Source organism: Hyperolius riggenbachi, chromosome 1 (genome assembly GCF_040937935.1).
Source record: "Hyperolius riggenbachi isolate aHypRig1 chromosome 1, aHypRig1.pri, whole genome shotgun sequence".
In the NCBI taxonomy this organism is placed as follows: Eukaryota; Metazoa; Chordata; class Amphibia; order Anura; family Hyperoliidae; genus Hyperolius; species Hyperolius riggenbachi.
In genome coordinates, this window is record NC_090646.1 from 355,696,456 (window position 1) to 355,721,277 (window position 24,822).

The 24,822-nt window shown below is 45.4% G+C and overlaps 1 protein-coding gene across 5 annotated transcripts in view; it reads right to left on the reverse strand.

Moving 5' to 3' along the window:
• Nucleotides 1–24,822, reverse strand: part of GATAD2A (GATA zinc finger domain containing 2A) — a 160,867-nt gene that overhangs the window by 16,060 nt on the left and 119,985 nt on the right. For all 5 annotated transcript variants that reach the window (XM_068234179.1, XM_068234177.1, XM_068234181.1 and 2 more), the window contains exons 3-7: nucleotides 15,644–15,773; nucleotides 14,295–14,435; nucleotides 14,016–14,132; nucleotides 5,312–5,500; nucleotides 833–1,100 (exon numbers count right to left, since the gene is read on the reverse strand). In XM_068234179.1, the coding sequence (XP_068090280.1) occupies nucleotides 833–1,100; nucleotides 5,312–5,500; nucleotides 14,016–14,132; nucleotides 14,295–14,435; nucleotides 15,644–15,773 (845 nt within the window). The remainder of the gene's footprint in view (nucleotides 1–832; nucleotides 1,101–5,311; nucleotides 5,501–14,015; nucleotides 14,133–14,294; nucleotides 14,436–15,643; nucleotides 15,774–24,822) is intronic.

Genomic DNA, 24,822 nt, shown 5'->3' on the forward strand with positions numbered 1-24,822 from the left:
TCCCATATTCTGAAGCTTGGGGACACAGCGGCATGGAGCTGGGGAAAGAAGAGGGTGCAGGGGCATATTGGAGGACATGGGTATAGACGGGGATATCACTAAAGGTACAAGGGGGACACTAGGGCACACAAGAGGTGGATCCAGCAGATGAAGAGGTGGCACAGTGGGGAAGGCAGGAGGACACAGCACAAAAACTTGTGTGTTCATAAAAAAAATATTATACATCCCCTGAAAGTAAGCCCTAACATCTTTTGGTGCAAAGGTTAATAACACACAGTTTTATTTTTGGGGACACACAGTAAAACAAGTACTAGGAGATACACCTTGATCTATAGTTTAAAAGTTGGGCAAGACAGACAAAGGATGCCAAGACATTAAAGAAATGTATTTTGATAAGGTTTGCAATAATAGAAATGCACTAAATTGTAGAGATTGGAACCGTACATTTATTTATTATTTATTTATTTGTTGTATTTATAAAGTGCCAACATATTACGCAGCGCTGGACATTAATTTAGGTTACAGACAATATTTAGGGGTGACATACAGCAATATGACAATAGAGGAATACAAGAAAACCAGATCACACAGCACAGTATGAGTACAAGGTAATGCTTAGTCAGTCAATGGATGGGAGCATGGAGTTAGACAAGTTAGGTTCACTCAAATGCATAGCATGGGTGCACAGTAATGGAGGTGCAAGATCAGGTAGGACACAAAAGGAGTGAGGACATCCACTGAAAGTAGAGAAACTCAAGATGTCCAGTACTGTATAATAATACAATGGACAAATGCATGCTTCATAGCCAATATTCCTTTCTACTAAGCTCACCTTGTGTCTCCAAAAGATTCTGCACTACTTCCTCAAGTCCCACCAGATATATGAACTCATTATTGGCTGCACTTGGAAGGAAGTTGAGTTCTGGGGCAGGTGGTTTAGGAGGGGGAATTTCCAGCAACGTCTTCTCCAACTGTTTCCGTAAGGCAAGCTTGGCAGCTGCTTGCCGGCTGGCAGGTGAGTCATTTACATTGGCGGTTGATGAGATGCTGGTGGCACTGCCTGCTGTTCCAGCTGAACCCTTCAAAGAAGTTGGGGATGCCTACATGACAGAATAAACCCACTCATTAAATTGTTTGAAAAGTTGAGCAGACACTGTATGCGATAAGCTGATAAATTGTATCCATTTAAAAACAGAAACTAATCAAAGATACAAAACATACAGCAACTCTTACAGGATAAACATTTTGTGACACTAGTTTCAAGGCACTGAAGATAAACATACAGCAGCCCTGATCTGTATGGCACTGGGCCCCAAACTTGCTAGAGGGATCCAGTCACGATCTCAGCGGGTGACCATATACAAATTTGTACAGACCCTTTGGATCGGGGATCCATGCAGCTGTCCCATCATTAGCCAGATGAGCTCTCACCTCAGTTTACTTGATAAACAAACTGAACTTTCTGCTCTCCACACTTTTCTTTTTTTTTTTTTCTTTAAAACCACTTAACCATTTACCGCCATCCTAACGTATTAAAACGTCATGCTTACCGCTATTAACAGCAACATGACGTTTTAATACGTCGCGCATTCCCGCCGCTGCTACCGCCGTGTGTCCGCCGCTACCGCCGCCATTACCGTCGGGATCCCGTGCTGGGTGATTGGGGAAGAGGACCGAACAGTCCTCTACCCAATCGCAGTGCCTGGAGTGAATGGACGTGACCGCGAACAGCGGCTACGTCCATTCACATAAACAGGAAATGTAACAGTTTAATAAAGTGTAAAAAAAAAAAAAAAAAGTGAACACGTCCTATTAGTGTTCACTAGCGCCATCTTGTGGCCAAAAAGTATATTACACCTACAAAATACATACATTTTCAAGTATATACACATCATTAATAAAATTACACTTCCAACCCTCCCCCCCCAAAAAAAACACTTGTAAAAAAAAAAAAAAAAAAATCAGCTAAAAAAATAAATAAATAGTTGCCTTAGGGACTTTTTTTATTCTATATTTTATGGGGAAAATTAATTTTAATTTATTACACAGGGGCTTGTAATTATGGCCAGAACAAACAGAAAAATAACCACTTATATTTCAAAATAATATACTGTCGCCATACATTGTGGTAGGGACATAATCTAAACGGTTTAATTATCGGGACCACTGGGCAAATAAAACGTGTTTGTTTTATCCACAGGAGAATGTTTAATTTTAAAACTATAAAGGCTGAACACTGAGAAATAATGATTTTTTTCTTTTTTTTTTCTGTTTTTCTCATTAAAATGCATTTAGAATAAAAAAATTCTTAGCAAAATGTACTATCCACAGAAAGCCTAATTGGTGGCGAAAAAAACGAGGTTTTAGATCATTTTCTTGTGATAAGTAGTAATAAAGTTATTAGGGAATAAAAGGGAGGAGCGCTGACAACTGAAAATTGCTCTGGTCCGTTAGGATAAAAACCCTTGGGGGTGAACTGGTTAAAGTTCTTGAAAGTTAATGTGCAGGAATGAAAGCCAATGATGCACGCAAGTATGCAGGACACAAAGTCTAGATTGTCCTGAAAAAATATATCACTTAGATGACATAAGTATATAATATATACTGTAGATATAATTGTGTCAATAGCAACACAATAGAAATGTCAAAATTGCCAGGAACCTGAACTGGTTAAACAAAACTCCATTTTTAGAAATGATAATGGTGTGGCTTGCCTACTCAGGTGGATTTCTGACTATAAATTTCACTTTAGACCTTTCCTGCCTCTACCCTCCTGTTACCAAGCTGAGGTTTTATAGACCTTTAACACTTACTTGCTGTGACTACAAGTCCCACCAGCTCATACTACTGCAATGTAATGATATTAAAAGTTGTTTGGCAGCTGCTATTCTTTTTACTCTGGGTGTTGTATGGTCACACCAAACTGCCCTGCCCACTAGCTGAATACAGAGAAAAGGGGAGGTGTACTGCAGTAGAACATTAATTTGGTAAATGAAAAATATAGTCTGTTCATTACTTTGCTTCTTAAAGAGAACCAGAGGTTGGTTTGAAGAATGCTATTAGGACTCAGAGGCTAGTTCTGAATACTATCACCAGCCTCTGTGTCTGTATTGTGTCCCCCAGCCCTTTGCTGTCCCCCAGAAAAAAAAAAAGCCATGCTAGCGACATGCAGCTTGTCGCTAGCTGGCTGTTTACCTTATGTCTGCCATTCTCTTTAAAATTGTTTATATGTAGTTAGCCTCGCAGCTAATAGAATTTGCCTTGTTCACTTTTGAGCTTTGTTGTGGTTAAGAGTTCATTAAAGGATATGTCCGAGGTGAAAAAAAAAAAAAAAAAAAAAAAAAAAAAAAAGAGATTACTTACCTGTGGCTTCCTTCAGCCTCTGGCAGCCGATCTGTCCCTTGCCACAGCTCTGGTGTTCCAGGATCCCCTCCATTGGAAATGCCAACCTGGCCAGGTTGGGATCTTCTGTGCCTGCGCGCTGCTCTCATGGACTGGAGTTTTCTGCGCAGAAGTAGTGCACCTGCACAGATCACTCCAGTCCACGTGAGCATGGCTGCGCAATTGCGCAGAAAATACCAACCTGACGAGGTCGGCATCTCTAACAGCGGGCATCCCAGGATACCGGAAGCTGTAGCGTGGGACATATTAGCTGTCAGGGGCTGGGGGAAAGTACGGTAAGTACCGTATTTTTCGGACTATAAGACGCACTTTTTCTCCCCCAAATTTGGGGGTGAAAAGGGAGTGCGTCTTATAGTCCGAATGCTACATATTTTGGCCAGTGCAGCTGTCTCTTCCACCCTCCCCCAGTAATCCCTGCGGTAATTTACCAGCATGTGGAGAAGCCTGGGGATAGCGGCGAGGCTGAGAATACTGTAGCAAGTTTAATTGCATGCCGCGATGCCCGCTGCCTATCTACTGCTATAATGGTGATCGGAGGGAGACAGGAAGTTGGGCAGCTGATGTAATAGTAGAGCGCTGAGGCTGTTATCAAGATCTGTATCGGGCTTACCGTAATTGCCTGCCCGCTGTTCATCTGTTGCTATGTCGGGTGAAGTGAGAGAGGAAGCCAGGCGGCTCGCACGCTGCTGTGAGCCGGCTCGCACGCTGCTGTGAGCCGGCTCGCACGCTGCTGTGAGCCGCCCCGCACGCTGCTGTGAGCCGCCCCGCACGCTGCTGTGAGCCGCCCGGCTTCCTCTCTCACTTCACCTGACATACAGATAGCAGATAGGCAGCGGGCAGGCAATTACGGTAAGCCCGATACAGATCTTGATAACAGCCTCAGCGCACTGCTATTACATCAGCTGCCCAACTTCCTGTCTCCCTCCGATCACCATTATAGCAGTAGATAGGCAGCGGGCATCGGGGCATGCAATGAAAACTTGCTACAGTACTCTCATCCTCGCCGCTATCCTCAGGCTCCCGTGCCTGGACGTACAAGGAAGTGGAGGGTGGAGCTGCATGGCGGAGGTGAACAGCGGCGCCACAGTTGAATACCTCTCTCGTGGCTGCCGCTAATGGCTCTCCAAGCCTCCATACGTGATCTGAGGGGCTTCTATTTGGTCCCCTGCTGCTGTTGCCAAACGCACCTTCCTCCTGGATAAAAGTTAACAGACACTAGCTGGGGTGCCCACCTCTTCATAACCCTGCCTGGTGGCTGCAATTGAATGGCCAGGTGAAGACCTATAATTACTATAAGGACACAAAATGTATGTGAGTACTGTTAAGAATGCTGATTGTTTGTGCTAGCTGTGCACTGGCTGTTTTTGAAATGCTGTCTTTGCAAGCTTTTTGGTCTTGTGATTGATTTTCATAGGTTGTAGTTCTAGGTGCAGGCCCCTGGAGTGTTGTTCTTCAATGGGGTACTCCACATTGCAGTTATATTGCAACACAAACCTCCTGTTCTAGCTTCAATTAGGGTATAACAACTGTAACTGGGAGAAGGAAATTATTGGGGGGTCAAAAGAATAACAGAATTCCTAAGACTGCTTGGGTGGGGGGAGCTCCACAAGATGCTCCTGCACCATAGATGCACCTAGTTTTATATTTTTTTCCTGATTTTTGCATTTTAAATCTAGGTGCATCTTATGGTCCGGAGCGTCTAATAGTCCGAAAAATACGGTAGATCTTTTTTTTTTTTTTTTTTTACCTCGGACGTATCCTGTAAAGCAACAAAACTTGGCACAATTAAATAAAGTAGTCATAACGGGCAATTATAGTCATTATAAAAGCAATTTTCAAGTCCATGGTCATTTCACTGGTCTTTGACAAAGAAATGTTTGGAGAAGCTGCTTTTCTTTTTGACACCCACCTGTGGTATGTTCACTAGTAAGCTTGTATTTGGCACATTGGCCACGCGTATCAGGCCTTGCTGGATGATCCTTTGACCTTGCATCTGCACACTAGGCACTGACGCGCGGGGTGCTAGCAGTAAAGGAGGCGGACCTGTGCTTGGATGTTGCCTGATATTATGAATCTGTTGAGGAGAGACAGAAATGGGCTGTCGGAGGGTGAGAAAGAGAAGAGAGAGAAAGAGAAAATCAGTTCATGGTAGTCTCATTAATATTGGTTCCTAGATCTTAAGTAAAAGTAGACAAGACTGCAAGACACTTATTAGACATGGTTTTCAAAGAAACATCAAATCTCATGAAAATAAAAAATAATGTAAGATTGTATTTTGCAATGGAGATGTCCAATCACTACTTCAGTTCTTTACAAGATTGATGCCAGCAGGAGAGCAGGGCGAGTTGTGCAACAGATTGGTAAGCAATCAATATTTGCATAAGGGCCTGTTTTCCACTACACGCGTATTCTTGATGCAGAAAACTGACTCCAATGAATGCCTATGGGAAATCTGCATCAGAAATTTGGTGGAAACAGGCCCATAGACATTCATTGGAGTCAGGATTTTCTACATCCAGAATCTGCGTGTAGTGGAAACTGGCCCTAACTGTGCACTGCATCGAGCAGTGGCTGCTGAAGTGGGTCTGATAAACAAGATTTCTACTGAGATCTCAAATATCTATTGGTGCAAATACCATGTAAACAAAATTTGTAATACACTAGTTTAGCTGATCTACCACAACTTGTACAGTGCATGCCTGGCTTAAATTAATGCATTTCTGCCTTAGAAATACACCATTATTTATGCCTTGAGGATACTTTATACAAATAGGAGGTACTGATGAAAACCCTTTTCTCAAAGCAAACTCAAGCTACATAAAATTTACAGTTGCCTAAGAAATGGGAAGACTCTGCATCCTCTAGAGCAGAGGTCCCCAACCTGGGGGCCGCGGCCAGATTTCTGGGGGGCCGCGGCGGATCCGGCCTTTCTCCCTCACCCCCCAGCGGCCGCCGTTCCTGATACCTTATGAGCGGGCGGCCGCTTTCTTCCTTATATTCCCCATAGCCGCTCTCCTCTTTGAAGCATCTCGTATTACAGCAGCGCTTGCTGTGCGACTGCTGTAAGGAGGGAAGGAGGCGGGGCAGCGTTCCCATGGTAACGGCGATCGCCGCTACAGGAAGCCGCTGCCCTATTTCCTACCCTTCCTTACAGCAGCCGCGCGGGAAGTGCTGCTGTAATACGAGGTGTTGCAAGAGGAGAGGAGCTATGGGAAACATAAGGAAGCGACTGCCCGCTCGCAAGTTAACAGGAGCGGCGGCCGCGGGGGGAAGGAGAGGCTACACTGGGCTAACTGTACTGGCGACACTGGGGCAGCTATACTGGGCTAACTATACTGGCTACACTGGGCTAACTGTACTGGCTACACTGGGCTAACTGTACTGGCTACACTGGGCTAACTGTACTGGCTACACTGGGCTAACTGTACTGGCTACACTGGGCTAACTGTACTGGCTACACTGGGCTAACTGTACTGGCTACACTGGGCTAACTGTACTGGCTACACTGGGCTAACTGTACTGGCTACACTGGGCTAACTGTACTTGCTACACTGGGCTAACTGTACTTGCTACACTGGGCTAACTGTACTTGCTACACTGGGCTAACTGTACTTGCTACACTGGGGTAACTGTACTTGCTACACTGGGGTAACTGTACTTGCTATACTAGGCTAACTGTACTTGCTATACTGGGGTAACTATACTTGCTATAGTGTGGTAACTGTACTAGCTATACTGGGCTAACTGTACTAGCTATACTGGGCTAACTGTACTAGCTATACTGGGCTAACTGTACTAGCTATACTGGGCTAACTGTACTAGCTATACTGGGCTAACTGTACTAGCTATACTGGGCTAACTGTACTAGCTATACTGGGCTAACTGTACTAGCTATACTGGGCTAACTGTACTAGCTATACTGGGCTAACTGTACTAACTGTAACGAGGTGTTGCAAGAGGAGAGGAGCTATGGGAAACATAAGGAAGCGACTGCCCGCTCGCAAGTTAACAGGAGCGGCGGCCGCGGGGGGAAGGAGAGGCTACACTGGGCTAACTGTACTGGCGACACTGGGGCAGCTATACTGGGCTAACTATACTGGCTACACTGGGCTAACTGTACTGGCTACACTGGGCTAACTGTACTGGCTACACTGGGCTAACTGTACTGGCTACACTGGGCTAACTGTACTGGCTACACTGGGCTAACTGTACTGGCTACACTGGGCTAACTGTACTGGCTACACTGGGCTAACTGTACTGGCTACACTGGGCTAACTGTACTGGCTACACTGGGCTAACTGTACTTGCTACACTGGGCTAACTGTACTTGCTACACTGGGCTAACTGTACTTGCTACACTGGGCTAACTGTACTTGCTACACTGGGGTAACTGTACTTGCTATACTAGGCTAACTGTACTTGCTATACTGGGGTAACTATACTTGCTATAGTGTGGTAACTGTACTAGCTATACTGGGCTAACTGTACTAGCTATACTGGGCTAACTGTACTAGCTATACTGGGCTAACTGTACTAGCTATACTGGGCTAACTGTACTAGCTATACTGGGCTAACTGTACTAGCTATACTGGGCTAACTGTACTAGCTATACTGGGCTAACTGTACTAGCTATACTGGGCTAACTGTACTAGCTATACTGGGCTAACTGTACTAGCTATACTGGGCTAACTGTACTAGCTATACTGGGCTAACTGTACTAGCTATACTGGGCTAACTGTACTGGCTATACTGGGCTAACTGTACTGGCTACACTGGGCTAACTGTACTGGCTACACTGGGCTAACTGTACTGGCTACACTGGGCTAACTGTACTGGCTACACTGGGCTAACTGTACTGGCTACACTGGGCTAACTGTACTGGCTACACTGGGCTAACTGTACTGGCTACACTGGGCTAACTGTACTGGCTACACTGGGCTAACTGTACTGGCTACACTGGGCTAACTGTACTTGCTACACTGGGCTAACTGTACTTGCTACACTGGGCTAACTGTACTTGCTACACTGGGCTAACTGTACTTGCTACACTGGGCTAACTGTACTTGCTACACTGGGGTAACTGTACTTGCTATACTAGGCTAACTGTACTTGCTATACTGGGGTAACTATACTTGCTATAGTGTGGTAACTGTACTAGCTATACTGGGCTAACTGTACTAGCTATACTGGGCTAACTGTACTAGCTATACTGGGCTAACTGTACTAGCTATACTGGGCTAACTGTACTAGCTATACTGGGCTAACTGTACTAGCTATACTGGGCTAACTGTACTAGCTATACTGGGCTAACTGTACTAGCTATACTGGGCTAACTGTACTAGCTATACTGGGCTAACTGTACTAGCTATACTGGGCTAACTGTACTAGCTATACTGGGCTAACTGTACTAGCTATACTGGGCTAACTGTACTAGCTATACTGGGCTAACTGTACTAGCTATACTGGGCTAACTGTACTGGCTACACTGGGCTAACTGTACTGGCTACACTGGGCTAACTGTACTGGCTACACTGGGCTAACTGTACTGGCTACACTGGGCTAACTGTACTGGCTACACTGGGCTAACTGTACTGGCTACACTGGGCTAACTGTACTTGCTACACTGGGCTAACTGTACTTGCTACACTGGGCTAACTGTACTTGCTACACTGGGGTAACTGTACTTGCTATACTAGGCTAACTGTACTTGCTATACTGGGGTAACTATACTTGCTATAGTGTGGTAACTGTACTAGCTATACTGGGCTAACTGTACTAGCTATACTGGGCTAACTGTACTAGCTATACTGGGCTAACTGTACTAGCTATACTGGGCTAACTGTACTAGCTATACTGGGCTAACTGTACTAGCTATACTGGGCTAACTGTACTAGCTATACTGGGCTAACTGTACTAGCTATACTGGGCTAACTGTACTAGCTATACTGGGCTAACTGTACTAGCTATACTGGGCTAACTGTACTAGCTATACTGGGCTAACTGTACTAGCTATACTGGGCTAACTGTACTAGCTATACTGGGCTAACTGTACTAGCTATACTGGGCTAACTGTACTAGCTATACTGGGCTAACTGTACTGGCTACACTGGGCTAACTGTACTGGCTACACTGGGCTAACTGTACTGGCTACACTGGGCTAACTGTACTGGCTACACTGGGCTAACTGTACTGGCTACACTGGGCTAACTGTACTGGCTACACTGGGCTAACTGTACTGGCTACACTGGGCTAACTGTACTTGCTACACTGGGCTAACTGTACTTGCTACACTGGGCTAACTGTACTTGCTACACTGGGCTAACTGTACTTGCTACACTGGGGTAACTGTACTTGCTACACTGGGGTAACTGTACTTGCTACACTGGGGTAACTGTACTTGCTATACTAGGCTAACTGTACTTGCTATACTGGGGTAACTATACTTGCTATAGTGTGGTAACTGTACTAGCTATACTGGGCTAACTGTACTAGCTATACTGGGCTAACTGTACTAGCTATACTGGGCTAACTGTACTAGCTATACTGGGCTAACTGTACTAGCTATACTGGGCTAACTGTACTAGCTATACTGGGCTAACTGTACTAGCTATACTGGGCTAACTGTACTGGCTACACTGGGCTAACTGTACTAGCTACACTGGGCTAACTGTACTAGCTATACTGGGCTAACTGTACTAGCTATACTGGGCTAACTGTACTAGCTATACTGGGCTAACTGTACTAGCTATACTGGGCTAACTGTACTAGCTATACTGGGCTAACTGTACTAGCTATACTGGGCTAACTGTACTAGCTATACTGGGCTAACTGTACTGGCTACACTGGGCTAACTGTACTGGCTACACTGGGCTAACTGTACTGGCTACACTGGGCTAACTGTACTGGCTACACTGGGCTAACTGTACTGGCTACACTGGGCTAACTGTACTGGCTACACTGGGCTAACTGTACTGGCTACACTGGGCTAACTGTACTTGCTACACTGGGCTAACTGTACTTGCTACACTGGGCTAACTGTACTTGCTACACTGGGCTAACTGTACTTGCTACACTGGGGTAACTGTACTTGCTACACTGGGGTAACTGTACTTGCTATACTAGGCTAACTGTACTTGCTATACTGGGGTAACTATACTTGCTATAGTGTGGTAACTGTACTAGCTATACTGGGCTAACTGTACTAGCTATACTGGGCTAACTGTACTAGCTATACTGGGCTAACTGTACTAGCTATACTGGGCTAACTGTACTAGCTATACTGGGCTAACTGTACTAGCTATACTGGGCTAACTGTACTAGCTATACTGGGCTAACTGTACTAGCTATACTGGGCTAACTGTACTAGCTATACTGGGCTAACTGTACTAGCTATACTGGGCTAACTGTACTAGCTATACTGGGCTAACTGTACTAGCTATACTGGGCTAACTGTACTAGCTATACTGGGCTAACTGTACTAGCTACACTGGGCTAACTGTACTGGCTACACTGGGCTAACTGTACTGGCTACACTGGGCTAACTGTACTGGCTACACTGGGCTAACTGTACTGGCTACACTGGGCTAACTGTACTGGCTACACTGGGCTAACTGTACTAGCTACACTGGGCTAACTGTACTAGCTATACTGGGCTAACTGTACTAGCTATACTGGGCTAACTGTACTAGCTATACTGGGCTAACTGTACTAGCTATACTGGGCTAACTGTACTAGCTATACTGGGCTAACTGTACTAGCTACACTGGGCTAACTGTACTGGCTACACTGGGCTAACTGTACTGGCTACACTGGGCTAACTGTACTGGCTACACTGGGCTAACTGTACTGGCTACACTGGGCTAACTGTACTGGCTACACTGGGCTAACTGTACTGGCTACACTGGGCTAACTGTACTGGCTACACTGGGCTAACTGTACTAGCTATACTGGGCTAACTGTACTAGCTATACTGGGCTAACTGTACTAGCTATACTGGGCTAACTGTACTAGCTATACTGGGCTAACTGTACTAGCTATACTGGGCTAACTGTACTAGCTATACTGGGCTAACTGTACTGGCTACACTGGGCTAACTGTACTGGCTACACTGGGCTAACTGTACTGGCTACACTGGGCTAACTGTACTGGCTACACTGGGCTAACTGTACTGGCTACACTGGGCTAACTGTACTGGCTACACTGGGCTAACTGTACTGGCTACACTGGGCTAACTGTACTTGCTACACTGGGCTAACTGTACTTGCTACACTGGGCTAACTGTACTTGCTACACTGGGCTAACTGTACTTGCTACACTGGGGTAACTGTACTTGCTACACTGGGGTAACTGTACTTGCTATACTAGGCTAACTGTACTTGCTATACTGGGGTAACTATACTTGCTATAGTGTGGTAACTGTACTAGCTATACTGGGCTAACTGTACTAGCTATACTGGGCTAACTGTACTAGCTATACTGGGCTAACTGTACTAGCTATACTGGGCTAACTGTACTAGCTATACTGGGCTAACTGTACTAGCTATACTGGGCTAACTGTACTAGCTATACTGGGCTAACTGTACTAGCTATACTGGGCTAACTGTACTAGCTATACTGGGCTAACTGTACTAGCTATACTGGGCTAACTGTACTAGCTATACTGGGCTAACTGTACTAGCTATACTGGGCTAACTGTACTAGCTATACTGGGCTAACTGTACTAGCTATACTGGGCTAACTGTACTAGCTATACTGGGCTAACTGTACTAGCTATACTGGGCTAACTGTACTAGCTATACTGGGCTAACTGTACTAGCTATACTGGGCTAACTGTACTAGCTATACTGGGCTAACTGTACTAGCTATACTGGGCTAACTGTACTAGCTATACTGGGCTAACTGTACTAGCTATACTGGGCTAACTGTACTAGCTATACTGGGCTAACTGTACTAGCTATACTGGGCTAACTGTACTAGCTACACTGGGCTAACTGTACTGGCTACACTGGGCTAACTGTACTGGCTACACTGGGCTAACTGTACTGGCTACACTGGGCTAACTGTACTGGCTACACTGGGCTAACTGTACTGGCTACACTGGGCTAACTGTACTGGCTACACTGGGCTAACTGTACTGGCTACACTGGGCTAACTGTACTTGCTACACTGGGCTAACTGTACTTGCTACACTGGGCTAACTGTACTTGCTACACTGGGCTAACTGTACTTGCTACACTGGGGTAACTGTACTTGCTATACTAGGCTAACTGTACTTGCTATACTGGGGTAACTATACTTGCTATAGTGTGGTAACTGTACTAGCTATACTGGGCTAACTGTACTAGCTATACTGGGCTAACTGTACTAGCTATACTGGGCTAACTGTACTAGCTATACTGGGCTAACTGTACTAGCTATACTGGGCTAACTGTACTAGCTATACTGGGCTAACTGTACTTGCTATACTGTGGAATCTGGGAAAAGGGGGGGGCTGCTGCCGCCGACACTAGCCACGCCCCCCCCCCCCCCCCCGGGGGGGGGCCCCGGAGAAAATTTTGGTTGGGACAGTGGGCCCTGGGCTCAAAAAGGTTGGGGACCCCTGCTCTAGAGGCTTCCCATGTTCTCCTTGACCCCTCCCCCACTGGGCAGAACCCTCGTAGTAAAGAACCCGCTCCACTTTGTGCACGAGCACAGCCTTACTGCATCCTGCATGAGTAGGGCTGCATCTGTGCAGCAGCACTGAGTAGCTCAGCTTACTGCGCAAGTGCTTGTACACGGTGGAGAGAGAAGCCAAACCCAGCAAGTTTGGATATTTTCAAAGGGTCTGTGCGTGGCAACAATGGGGGTTGAGGAGGAGGTGGGAAGCCTTCAGACAATCCAGAGATTTTCCTCTACCTAGACAAGTACTTTAATTGCACCAGGGCAGATAGTGAGCACACAAACCGCAGTAATCTTAAAAAAAAAAAAAAAAAAAAAAAAAAAGTTTGACAATAGTTTGGACTTAAGCCACAATTCTTTTTTTAAACAGAACTGCATTAAAGGGAACCCGAGGTAAGAGTGATATGGAGGCCACCATATTTATTTCTTTGTAAACAATGCCAGTTGCCTGGCAGCCTTATTGATCTTCTGGCATAAGTAGTATCTGAGCCAAAATCCTGGAACAAGCATATGGCTAATCCAGTAAAAGCTGAGTCAGAGTACATGATCTGCTGCATGCCTGTTCAGGGTCTATGGCTAAAAGTATTAAAGGCACAGTATCAGGAGGACTGCCAGGCAACTGGCATTGTTTGAAAGGAAAGAAAAAGGACTGCCTCCATATCCTTCTCACCTCGGGTTTCCTTCAAGAAGAAATTATTATTAATTTAAAAATAAAACGCCAAAATATTCTGTGGCGCTGAAATACAATTATACAAAATTCTGTATTAAAACACAATAAGGTTTAGTATATGAAGTATAAAAATTCTAATTCTCTACTACAGCAGGTGCTCAGCTCCTGCCAGCAGTATTGCTCTTCTTACTTCCTCCCTGTCCCTTCCCTGTCAGACTAAACTCACCTCACCTGTCAAGAAGTCATACGGATATGTGACCAAAGCTATAATAGTAAGGATAATTACCTGTGCTCCTCTAACAAGAGGAGGCATAACTATCTGTGCCGATTGCTTGGTTGGCGCTTGTTGCCCACCTCGTACCAAAGGAGGAGGAATAACCGTGCCAGAAATGCGTGATGTCACCTGCAAGAAAATAAGAGATAGGTGACTCCAATGTTTGGAACCTGGGACTTTTCCTCTGTACTACTCAGCAACTACCACTTTTACTGAATGAGGAAATGGTGAGGAAAAAAAAAAAAAAAAAAAGAGAGATACTGTAAGAAAGCAATAAGTCTAATCATCTACCTTTTGAGGAGCAGTCTCCTTCTGGATTTGACTCTGACGGAGTTTTTTAAGTAGCACCAGTTTAGCTTCTTCTAACCGTAATTCTTCTTTCAGTTGTTTGATAATTCGCTCTCGTTCTTCAGGGCTGCTTTTCTGCAAGAGCTACACAAAACCATGGTAACAAAAAATAAGATGAGAGACTGTACAGCTATATAAAATGACAGGTGGTCACAAGGTTTAGACTACACAGTTTATAAGGGGGGAAGGGGGGGGGGGGGGGGGCTGACAAATCAAGTATACTGAAGTGCTGAATGGTTTGTGATAGTGGTACGGAGTTGGGAATGGAAACCTGTAAAGCTGGCCATACACCAGCCGAATTTGCGCAGATCGATGCATCGATCGATCTTATTTATTTTTTCCCCAAAATGGCGGCATCGGTCTTCAAGGAATCGAATAGGTGTGATTTTTATTTACAGATTCATTTCCGAAAATGAATATCGAAATTAACCATCGATTCTTAAATAGTGCATCCGATTTATGCCATTTTCATGTTCGATCGAGTATGCAAAAGCTGTGGGGGAGTTGCTAGATGGGTGGGGTTAACTACATGGGAGTTTGTAGTTTAGGAATTTCTTTTGTTGTATTCTTTGTATTGTTCTATTGTTCCTTGTGCCTCCAGTGTTTTTACAGAAAGGAGCCTCTACTCTGCTCTCTGTACAAGGGATTGTGCAGTGTAGGACAGCTGCAAGGCACTGCTTCACATTTTCTCTCACAACACAAACACACACTCCACAAGCCAGCACAGCTCTGCAGGGCAAAATCCCCACAGCTCCCATCCCCTCAGCACTTCCACGCCCCTCTGCCCATGTCAATGTGGGAACACCCCCGCTATCGTACAGTGTTCGATCGAAATTGATAAAAACGAGAATCGATACCCTACAGATTGATTCAAATATCCCGCACGGTACGATCGAGTGATCGACCCTTATCAGTTTGGAATCGATCGAAAAGAACACTGCACGGTAACAGATTTTGTATCGATTCGATTACTTAATCGGATCGATCGAATCGACCGCATAATCTGCTGGTGTATGGCTAGCTTAAGCATGCGTAAGGTTTTACACGCTGTATGCCCCAGTGTATGATTTTACACATGATACAGTCACGACAAGTCTTTTAGTATAAAAATTCAAATTATTGTAATTATAATGTAGCAAGTGAAAAGCGCTATACTCTAAAAAAACAAATAAAACCCCCTCTAGAATGAACTCATTGGCCAGATCATGACTTTACAGAAAAAAAAAAAACTGCTACAAAATGAAAACACAAAAGCATCTCATTTGCAAAAGAAAGAAAAACAGAATACTCACCAAAAAGGTTTCAGAATGTGGTTCCTTTGTTTGCCTGGGTAAACCATTCATCCGTGGGCTGGAAGGTTCATTATCAGATAATACAATAACATCATCAGGAGATGGGACTTGCTTTTCTCTCTTTAGGTCACTGAGGAAAGAAAAAATTAAATGATACTGTTATTTCAAGAATAAGTGAATATTATAGGGTTTATCAGTCATATAATGTACATTGCCCAAGACACCTTTACTGAACAATTTTATGGATCAGTCTTAGGCAGCCAAACATCAGGCGACTTGGCAGCTGATCAACCATCTGATTATTATGGTGCATGGACCGTCTGATTATACGTATACAGGAAGAGATTAAAGCATAACTGTGTGGCACATCCCGTGAGAAACACGGAGCTTAAACTGGGTTCACACTGGCAACGATACTCTATGATCATGTGGCAGCACTTGTACAGACTGTCACAGGACGTGTGCTCCGCGGGACATAAGAAGGAACAGTTCAACAAGTGCATAAGACAGAATCTTCAGAGCATGCATCTTCCGTCCAATGGTTTATTTCCACAAAATGACAGTGCTGATGTACAGAAAGATATAGCAAAATGCAGTGCATAAGCCACAAAAAGCAAATCCAAATCCAAACATGGCTTACATGTCCAGTGTCCAAGTGGTTATCTGTTCGGAAGGTGGGCACAAAGGTGGCGAGCGATGGCCGTTTCGCATCTAACTGATAGCTTGGTCATGCTGCGTACCACTCATGCCCTGTTTGGATTTGCTTTTTGTGGCTTATGCACTGCATTTTGCTATATCTTTCTGTACATCAGCACTGTCATGTTGTGGAAATAAACCATTGGACAGAAGGTGCATGCTCTGAAGTTCTGTCTTATGCACCATCTGATTATACACCTGGTGCATGCCTGATCGACTATGCGACCAATTTCGGGCCAAAATTGGTCACATATATCCAAGGCTGTGGAGTCGGTACAAAAATCCACCGACTCCGACTCCTTTAATTTACATATTACAATCTTGTCGATTGAAAGTATGTAACATGAAATTCATCTCTTAACTGCCAACCCTTAGGAATTTTAAAAGACAACTGAAGTGAGAAGGATATGTAGACTGCCAAATTTATTCCCTGTAGCCATAGACTAAAACTAGTCCTTGGTAAGAGTACTTGTAGAAGACAGGAACAAAGAACATCTATCAGGCCCAGGCAATGTAACTGTGGGTACATGTAAGAGTGATGTGCAGGTACTCTGCAGGAGAATGAGAGGATTCCTCCTCTACTACGCATTCTTCGTGTACAATCTGAACCAGGTTTATGGGTGATAGACAACACCTCTGTATTCAATGTGCACAACATTCTCAGTGGATTCCCTGCAGCTCTGTGGGGAGTGCATATGTATAGTACTACTGTGTAACAAAGTAAACCTGAGACAGATGAAATTAAAGTTTTATACATACCTGGGGCTTCCTCCAGCTCCCTTCAGGCTAATCACTCCCTCGCTGTACTCCTCCACCATATGGATCTTCTGCTATGGGTCCAGGTACTTGAGCAAGATGGGCGTAGTGCGCATGCACACACTCCACCGCTGGGAGCGTACTACACCTGCGCAGCACTATTGCGCAGGTGCAGATCGCTCCTGGCTATGGAAGCGGCATGCGGCCGGACTGCGCTGACTGGCTGAATGACCAGGACTCATAGCAGAGGATCCAGATGGCGGAGGAGGACAGCGAGGGACCGATTAGCCTTAACACTTTTTTCTTCATCCGTCTCAGGTACCCTTTAATTCGTAGTCACCAAACCAAAATTTTAATAACAACCATCTATCTCTATTAGTGACACGGCTACACATCAGGCTTTATTCTTACAGCATAGATTTAGTATACCGTATACAGTGTTCTCCCCAGGACTAATCAAGTGGGCGGGCCGCCCGGCTGGTTTTGAAACCCCGCCCGCCTGTTTTGAACCCTTCAGGAATCATTTTTTTCATAGTATTTTAATCTGCGCGTAGATCCTCCAGAAAAATGGCGGCCGCGCAGCCTGGAGCCGGGGACACTTTTTAGTGTAGTAAGCTCCTCTCGCAGTCTCGCAGTGATGCGTGAACTGGGCGGGATGAGTCAGCGTCCCCCACCAATCAAGGCGCGTCTGTATCCCCCACCGGCCAATAGAAAGCTGCCTAGCTACGGACCCGCTCGCGGTGGTTGGCTTGGCACGCATGCCGCTTGCTGGCAGAGGAGGATGGAGGAATCTGGGCAATCAGCAAGGCTTTGGAGGAATCCGGATGGAGGAATCCGGGCTATCAGTGTACTGCAGCCTGCCTGTCTGACATCGGGTGCAGAAGCTGGGGGAGACCTTCGGGAAGCAGCGGAGGATTTCACAGCATACAATGTGAGGAGCAACCTGCTGCCATGCTAACCGAGAGGGAGGAGGGGACCTACCTACAAACTCACACACCCCACTAGCCACCAGACTGACCTACTTTGCCACCACCCACCCCACTAGCCACCAGCTTGACTTTCTTTGCCCCCCCACCAACCCCACTAGCCACCAGCCTGAACTACTTTGCCTCCCACCCACCCCACTAGCCACCAGCCTGACCTACTTTGCCACCCACCCACCCCACTAGCCTGACCTACTTTGCCACCCTCCCACCCCACTAGCCACCAGCCTGACCTACTTTGCCACCCACCCCACTAGCCACCAGCCTGAATTACTTTGCTACCCACCACCCCACTAGCCTCCAGCCTTACCTACTTTGCCACCCTCCCACCCCACTAGCCACCAGCCTGACCTACTTTGCCACCCACCCCACTAGCCACCAGCCTGAATTACTTTGCTACCCACCACCCCACTAGCCTCCAGCCTTACCTACTTTGCCACCCTCCCACCCCACTAGCCACCATTCTGACCTACTTTGCCACCCACCCACCCCACTAGCCACCAGCCTGACCTACTTTGCCACCCACCCCACCCCACTAGCCACCAGCCTGACCTACTTTGCCACCCTCCCACCCCACTAGCCACCAGCCTGACCTACTTTGCCACCCACCCCACTAGCCACCAACCTGAACTACTTTGCTACCCACCACCCCACTAGCCTCCAGCCTTACCTACTTTGCCACCCACCCACCCCACTAGCCACCAGTCTGACCTACTTTGACACCCACCCACCCCACTAGCCTGACCTACTTTGCCACCCACCCCACTAGCCTCCAGCCTGACCTAATTTGCCATACACCCAACCAACTAGCCACCAGCCTTACCTACTTTGCCACCCACCCCACTAGCCGCCAGCCTTACCTACTTTGCCACCCACCCCACGAACAACCAGCCTGACCTACCTACCTACCTACCCATACCACTAGGCAGCAGCCTTGCATACCTACCTACCCCACTAGCGGGCAGCCTGACCTACCTAACAGACTAGCCCACTCCACTAGCCATCAGCCTGACCTACATTTGACATTGGGGTAATCGTTTCTGCATTTAACATTTTTAATAATGATTTATGGATTGGACATTTTGAGTAATGGTTTCTGGAGTGGACATTTTGAGTAATGGTTTCTGGATTTTATATGTGGCATATTGTCTGTTCTATTGTGTCTGATTCTGATTCTTGCTAGTACTGAGTTAGACCCCTTTTTGCTTTCAGAACCACCTTCATTCTTTGAGACATTCCTCAGATTTCTGTCATATTGGCATGATCGCATCATGAGACCACCACATCTTGAGGGAAACGCTACGCTGCATTGTTGTGTGTGTGTGTGTGTGTGTGTGTGTGTGTGTGTGTTTTGTGGGGGAAATGCAACCTTCTTATATACCGGTATGTGTTTTTGGGGAAAGCCGGTGTAATTACTTTTATGGACAATTTGCCTGTGTTTTGGGGGAAAAAAAATTAGGGCCCTTTTGCATTACATTGCTACATCACAGTTAGCTACACCCTGTCATGGGCACGCCCATTTTCTGACACGTCATGGCCACGCCCATTTATGCCACCCGGCTACTTTTTCATGCCACCCGGCTGGAAAAAAATTCTGGGGAGAACACTGACCGTATATACTCGCATATAAGCCGACCCGCATATAAGCCGACCCCCCAACTTTTCCCTGAAAAAACAGGGAAAAATGATTGACCCCCATATAAGCCGGGGGTAGGAAATGCTGGATTGGTGCAGCCACCCAGTGTGTCCCAGTATAGCTAGTATAGTGCCCAGTATAGGTAGGTAGTGTCCAGTATAGCTAGTAAAGTGCCCAGTATGGGTAGTTCGTGCCTCAGTTTAGCTAGTATAGTGCCCAGTTTAGCTAGTAAAGTGCCCAGTTTAGCCAGTATAGTGCCCAGTTTAGTTAGTATAGTGCCCCAGTATGGCTAGTATAGTGCCCAGTTTAGCCAGTATAGTGCCCAGTTTAGCCAGTATAGTGCCCAGTTTAGCCAGTATAGTGCCCAGTTTAGCTAGTATAGTGCCCCAGTATGGCTAGTAAAGTGCCCAGTTTAGCCAGTATAGTGCCCAGTTTAGCCAGTATAGTGCCCAGTTTAGCCAGTATAATGCCCAGTTTAGCCAGTATAGTGCCCAGTTTAGCCAGTAGTGCCCAGCATAGGTAGGTAGTGCTCCCGGCCCCCCCGCTCCCGCCGCTGCTATTACCTGCTTAGGCAGCGGCCGCTTCCTAATCCGCGTTCCTCTTCTGAACTTCCAGCGTGTATCACAGCAGCGCGCCCGGCGGCGGCTGGTGTATCACAGCAGCCGCTGCCTAAGCAGGTAATAGCAGCGGCGGCCGCGGGGGGAGCGGGGCGCAGACCACCCACCACTAGACCACCAGGGAAGACTCGCATACAAGCCGACCCCCCAACTTTTGACCCCCTTTTTGGGGGTCAAAAATTCGGATTGTATGCGAGTATATACGGTATATAAAAAAAAGACTTGCCGACCCCCCAACTTTTGACCCCCTTTTTGGGGGTCAAAAATTCGGCTTGTATGCGAGTATATACGGTATATAAAAAAAGAGACTTTACAAATACAGGGACTGCTTTATTGAAGCAGCACAAGTAACTTTTTTGATTGGTTTATTTCATTTTTTTGGACTAAGCACAGCTATTACTATATATATATATATATATATATATATATACACATATATATATATATACATATATACATACATATACACACACACACACATATATATACATATATACATACATATACACACACACACATATACATACATATATACATACATATACACACACACATATACATATATATATATATATATATATATATATATATATATATATATATATATATATATATATATATATATATATATATATATATATATATATATATATATATATATATATATACACACACACACACACACATATTTTATGATGTCTATTATCTAAGAAATAGAACATTTTATAATAATTTTCTATTTTAATTACGGTTTAAATTCAGACTGTCTGTATTTTTTCCCGACTCAGACTCCAGGTACCCAAAATTGCTCCGACTCGGACTCCACAGCCCTGCATACATCGGTCGGACATGCTGCAAGATGTTGGGCTAACATTCTTGATCGGGTGCACGGCGGTAATGGCGATGCGAGAGAGATGAGCGAGGGACTTGAGGAAACCCCCGGCACTGTTCCCCCTAATGTATGTGTGTGCATTTATACATTATCTGTCCTGTGTCAGAGTGCCATTAGCCCTATACACGTTGCCAGAGCATAGCATGCCGGCGCATGTGTGACGTCAAACACCACATCGACTATGTGTATGTGGGTATGGAAGACTGGCGGATTCAGAAGACGGACGGGCACCCCAACAGTATAGGTAATGTATAAATGCACACAAATTTTATACATTAAAGAGACTCTGTAACAAATTTTTCAGCCTTAGTTCTTCTATCCTATAAGTTCCTATGCCTGTTCTAATCTGCTCTGGCTTACTGCAGTCTTTCCTAACTGCACTGTCTCTGTAATAAATCAATGTATCTTTCCTCTGTCCTGTTTGTCGGGCTAAAGCTTGATTGTGTGGAATGTGCAGGGCTGCTTGTGATTGGTAGAAGCGATACACACCCTCTGCAGGCCCCCTGCATACTCTGAATGACTCATACACTATGCTTAGCTGAGCCTATTAGAAGCTGGTTAGTTTGTTTGTAAACACTGCCTAAAACTGTTAATTACAAGCCAGGATTGCAGCAGAGAGTGGCAGAAACAGCACAGAGGGGCACAGGAGAAAATAAGGAATAGAATGGTATGCTTTTTATTGTAAGAATATTAGAGTACAGATTCTCTTTAACCTCCCTAGCGATCTGGACGAGCTGTGCTCGTCAAGAGACGCTAGAGGGCACCGCTCAGGCCCCGCTGGGCCGATTTTGATAATTTTTTTTTTCAAACACGCAGCTAGCACTTTGCTAGCTGCGTGTTTGCCCCGATCGCCGCCGTTGATCCGACGCGAAAGAGCCCCCCCCCCGCACGGCATGGCCAATCGCCGCCAGGCTGCCTTTGGGGTGGATCGGGAGTCCCAGTGACGTCACGACGCCGATGGCGACGGGGGAAGCCCTAAAGGAAATCCCGTTCAGAACGTGATTTCCTTATGGGCGTGATCGCCGGCGGCGATCAGAAGGGTGGGAGAGAGAGAGGAGGAAGGGGAGATTCATGTAGCTAGCGCTAGGCTAGCTACATGAAAGGGGGAAGAAGAAAAAATAAATAAAAAATCAATCGGGCGAAGAAAGCCCTCCCGCGGCCATGGGAATTTAAACTCCCAGCAGGTTAAGGGAACAGCAGCAGGCTCGGACGATTCTTCTCCTGGCGGACTGAAAGCACCAGAGCTGCATCCACTAGGGAGCACCCTGTAGGCAGTAGCAGTTAGGGAGTCCTGCCTGAATAGGTGCTGGCTTAGTGAACAGGCAGAGCCGAGATTCAACCCCTGGTCTCTTGAGTCATAAGGCAGAACCCTTCACCAGTACACTATCCATCCACTGTATATACTATCTACTATGGGCAGCTGACAGATCTCTCTCTAGTCAGAATCATTGAACAAATGCAGTCTCAGTGCACCCCACCAGATCATTTCAGGTTACCTAAAACAAAAAACCCTGGACATCCTGTCTTGGTGTGAAAGTATGCACATGACTGCAGTCTTACAACTCAAAGGTCTCAAAGAGGGTTGACACGGTATAACCCAATCAGATACACAAGATCACTTCTGTGCTCCAATGATCCTACAGGAAGCCATGCACTATCGAGCACCAATCCCCTGTAGGTAATGAACCTGACTGAGCTAGGTAGAATTTTGCTGCTCAGCTTAGGGCCTGTTTCCACTACACGCAGATTGGATGCAGAAAACGGACTCCAATGAATGCCTATGTCTCGGTTTCCACAAAACACATTTTTTCTGATGCAGATCTTTCCATAGGCATTCATTGGAGTCAGTTTTTCTGCATCCATTCTGCATCTAATCTACGTGTAGTGGAAACAGGCCCTTAAAGTGATAACATGGGGGAAGTCTTATGATAAGCCCCTTTCTCTGCCTAAATGTGTACATCCCAATGGTCCATAATATATGCAAATAACCTACACTGCTGCGTCTTCAAGGAAAAATCAAGGCAAACTTCTAGTTCTCCATGTGTCTGTACTGTAACCACTCACAAAGTAACCATATTTCAGTTACCTAGTTATACATTACTTGTAGCTTAGCAAATACACTTCAACTAAATCTGAAAAAGATATAGTAACCTTGCATATCTGCTGACTTTTTGTTTCCAGAGTGGAATTGAGCAGCAGTGATTCTTCCCAGGAGTAAAGCGGTCTTGCCAAAATTATCATTGAGGCCACAGCAACTATTCATCCTGAAAGTCATGGAAGGTCTAATTTTGTTCTTACAGTCAAGCAGAAATGCATGCCCACGAAGCAATGAAACCACAGAACTTACCAACCTAGACAGTGTGCTTGCCAGAAAAGTACCAATGGACAGACCAGGAGTCACATTTAGGCCCCTTTTCCACAGAAGGCTGAAGGTGTTGAATTCATTGTGTCAGTCACTTCCATGCATATGAAAGTCAGCCATTATATGAACTTAAAGGGGCTGCCATATTTATTTTTAAACAATACCAGTTTTCTGACTACCCTCCTGATCCTGTGCCTCTAATACTTTTAGCCTTAGGCCCTGAATATGCATGAGGCAGATCAGGTACTCTGACTCAGGTTTTACTGGATTAGTCATATGCTTGTTCCAGGGTTTTGACTCAGACACTACTTATGCCAAAAGATCAACAAGGCTGCCAGTTAACTGGCATCGTTTATAAGAAAATAAATATAGCAGCCTCCATTATTCTTCCACCTCAGGCTCCCTTTGAATCTGAGCACAGCCATGGCCACGCACACATGCAACAGGTCACATTACTTTTGCTGCCAGATCTTACCATTGCATTTCAAACGATGACACACGTGGTGTTACCAAACTCTCATGGTCAGCTGGCTGAACTAAAAGACAAGCGTGCATTACAGCTGTCCCTGGAAAACAGGGCTTACAAAGAGGTATATCTCTGCCGTATATATCCAAGCAGTAAATCTCTGTTGATTTTCAAACAATAAGGAGAACTTCCAGGTAAGAACAAAGTTAGACCTTTCCTTTGGGCTTTTTCACACTACAAAATACAGAACGTAAATGCACTACGATTGTGTTGCTTTTTTCAATTCACATTGGAAGCATTACTATGTGACCAGTTTTAACCAGTGTGGGCTGGGGAAAAGGCTGAAAACAATGCTCAATACTTCACATGTTTAGATTTGCATTTTTTTTTGCATTTCCAATCATTTTACAGAAAAGCAAAGGCTCAAAAAATACAAGCAGCTGTTTGAAAAGGTGCATTTGGAACAATGCATGCATTTGGAGAAAGGCATCCAAATGCAGATTGAGTGAAAAGGGCCTTTAATGTGCCACAGCAACCTAACCCTGATATTACGGACATATCAGCTGGGGTGTTCACAACAGCCTGCAGAACTTCCTTCTAAAGAAGTTTGTATCAAACATGCCTAAACGGTAAGGTTTTACAAACCAGGGTAGTGAATTTTGTGTGGTTGCCCAGCAAAACTGGTCTACAGGCGCTCTGGCCCTTTCAGCCAAGTGAAACCACTTTGAAAGAGCAGGATTTCAATTTTCAAGGCACCTTAACCTGCTGAGC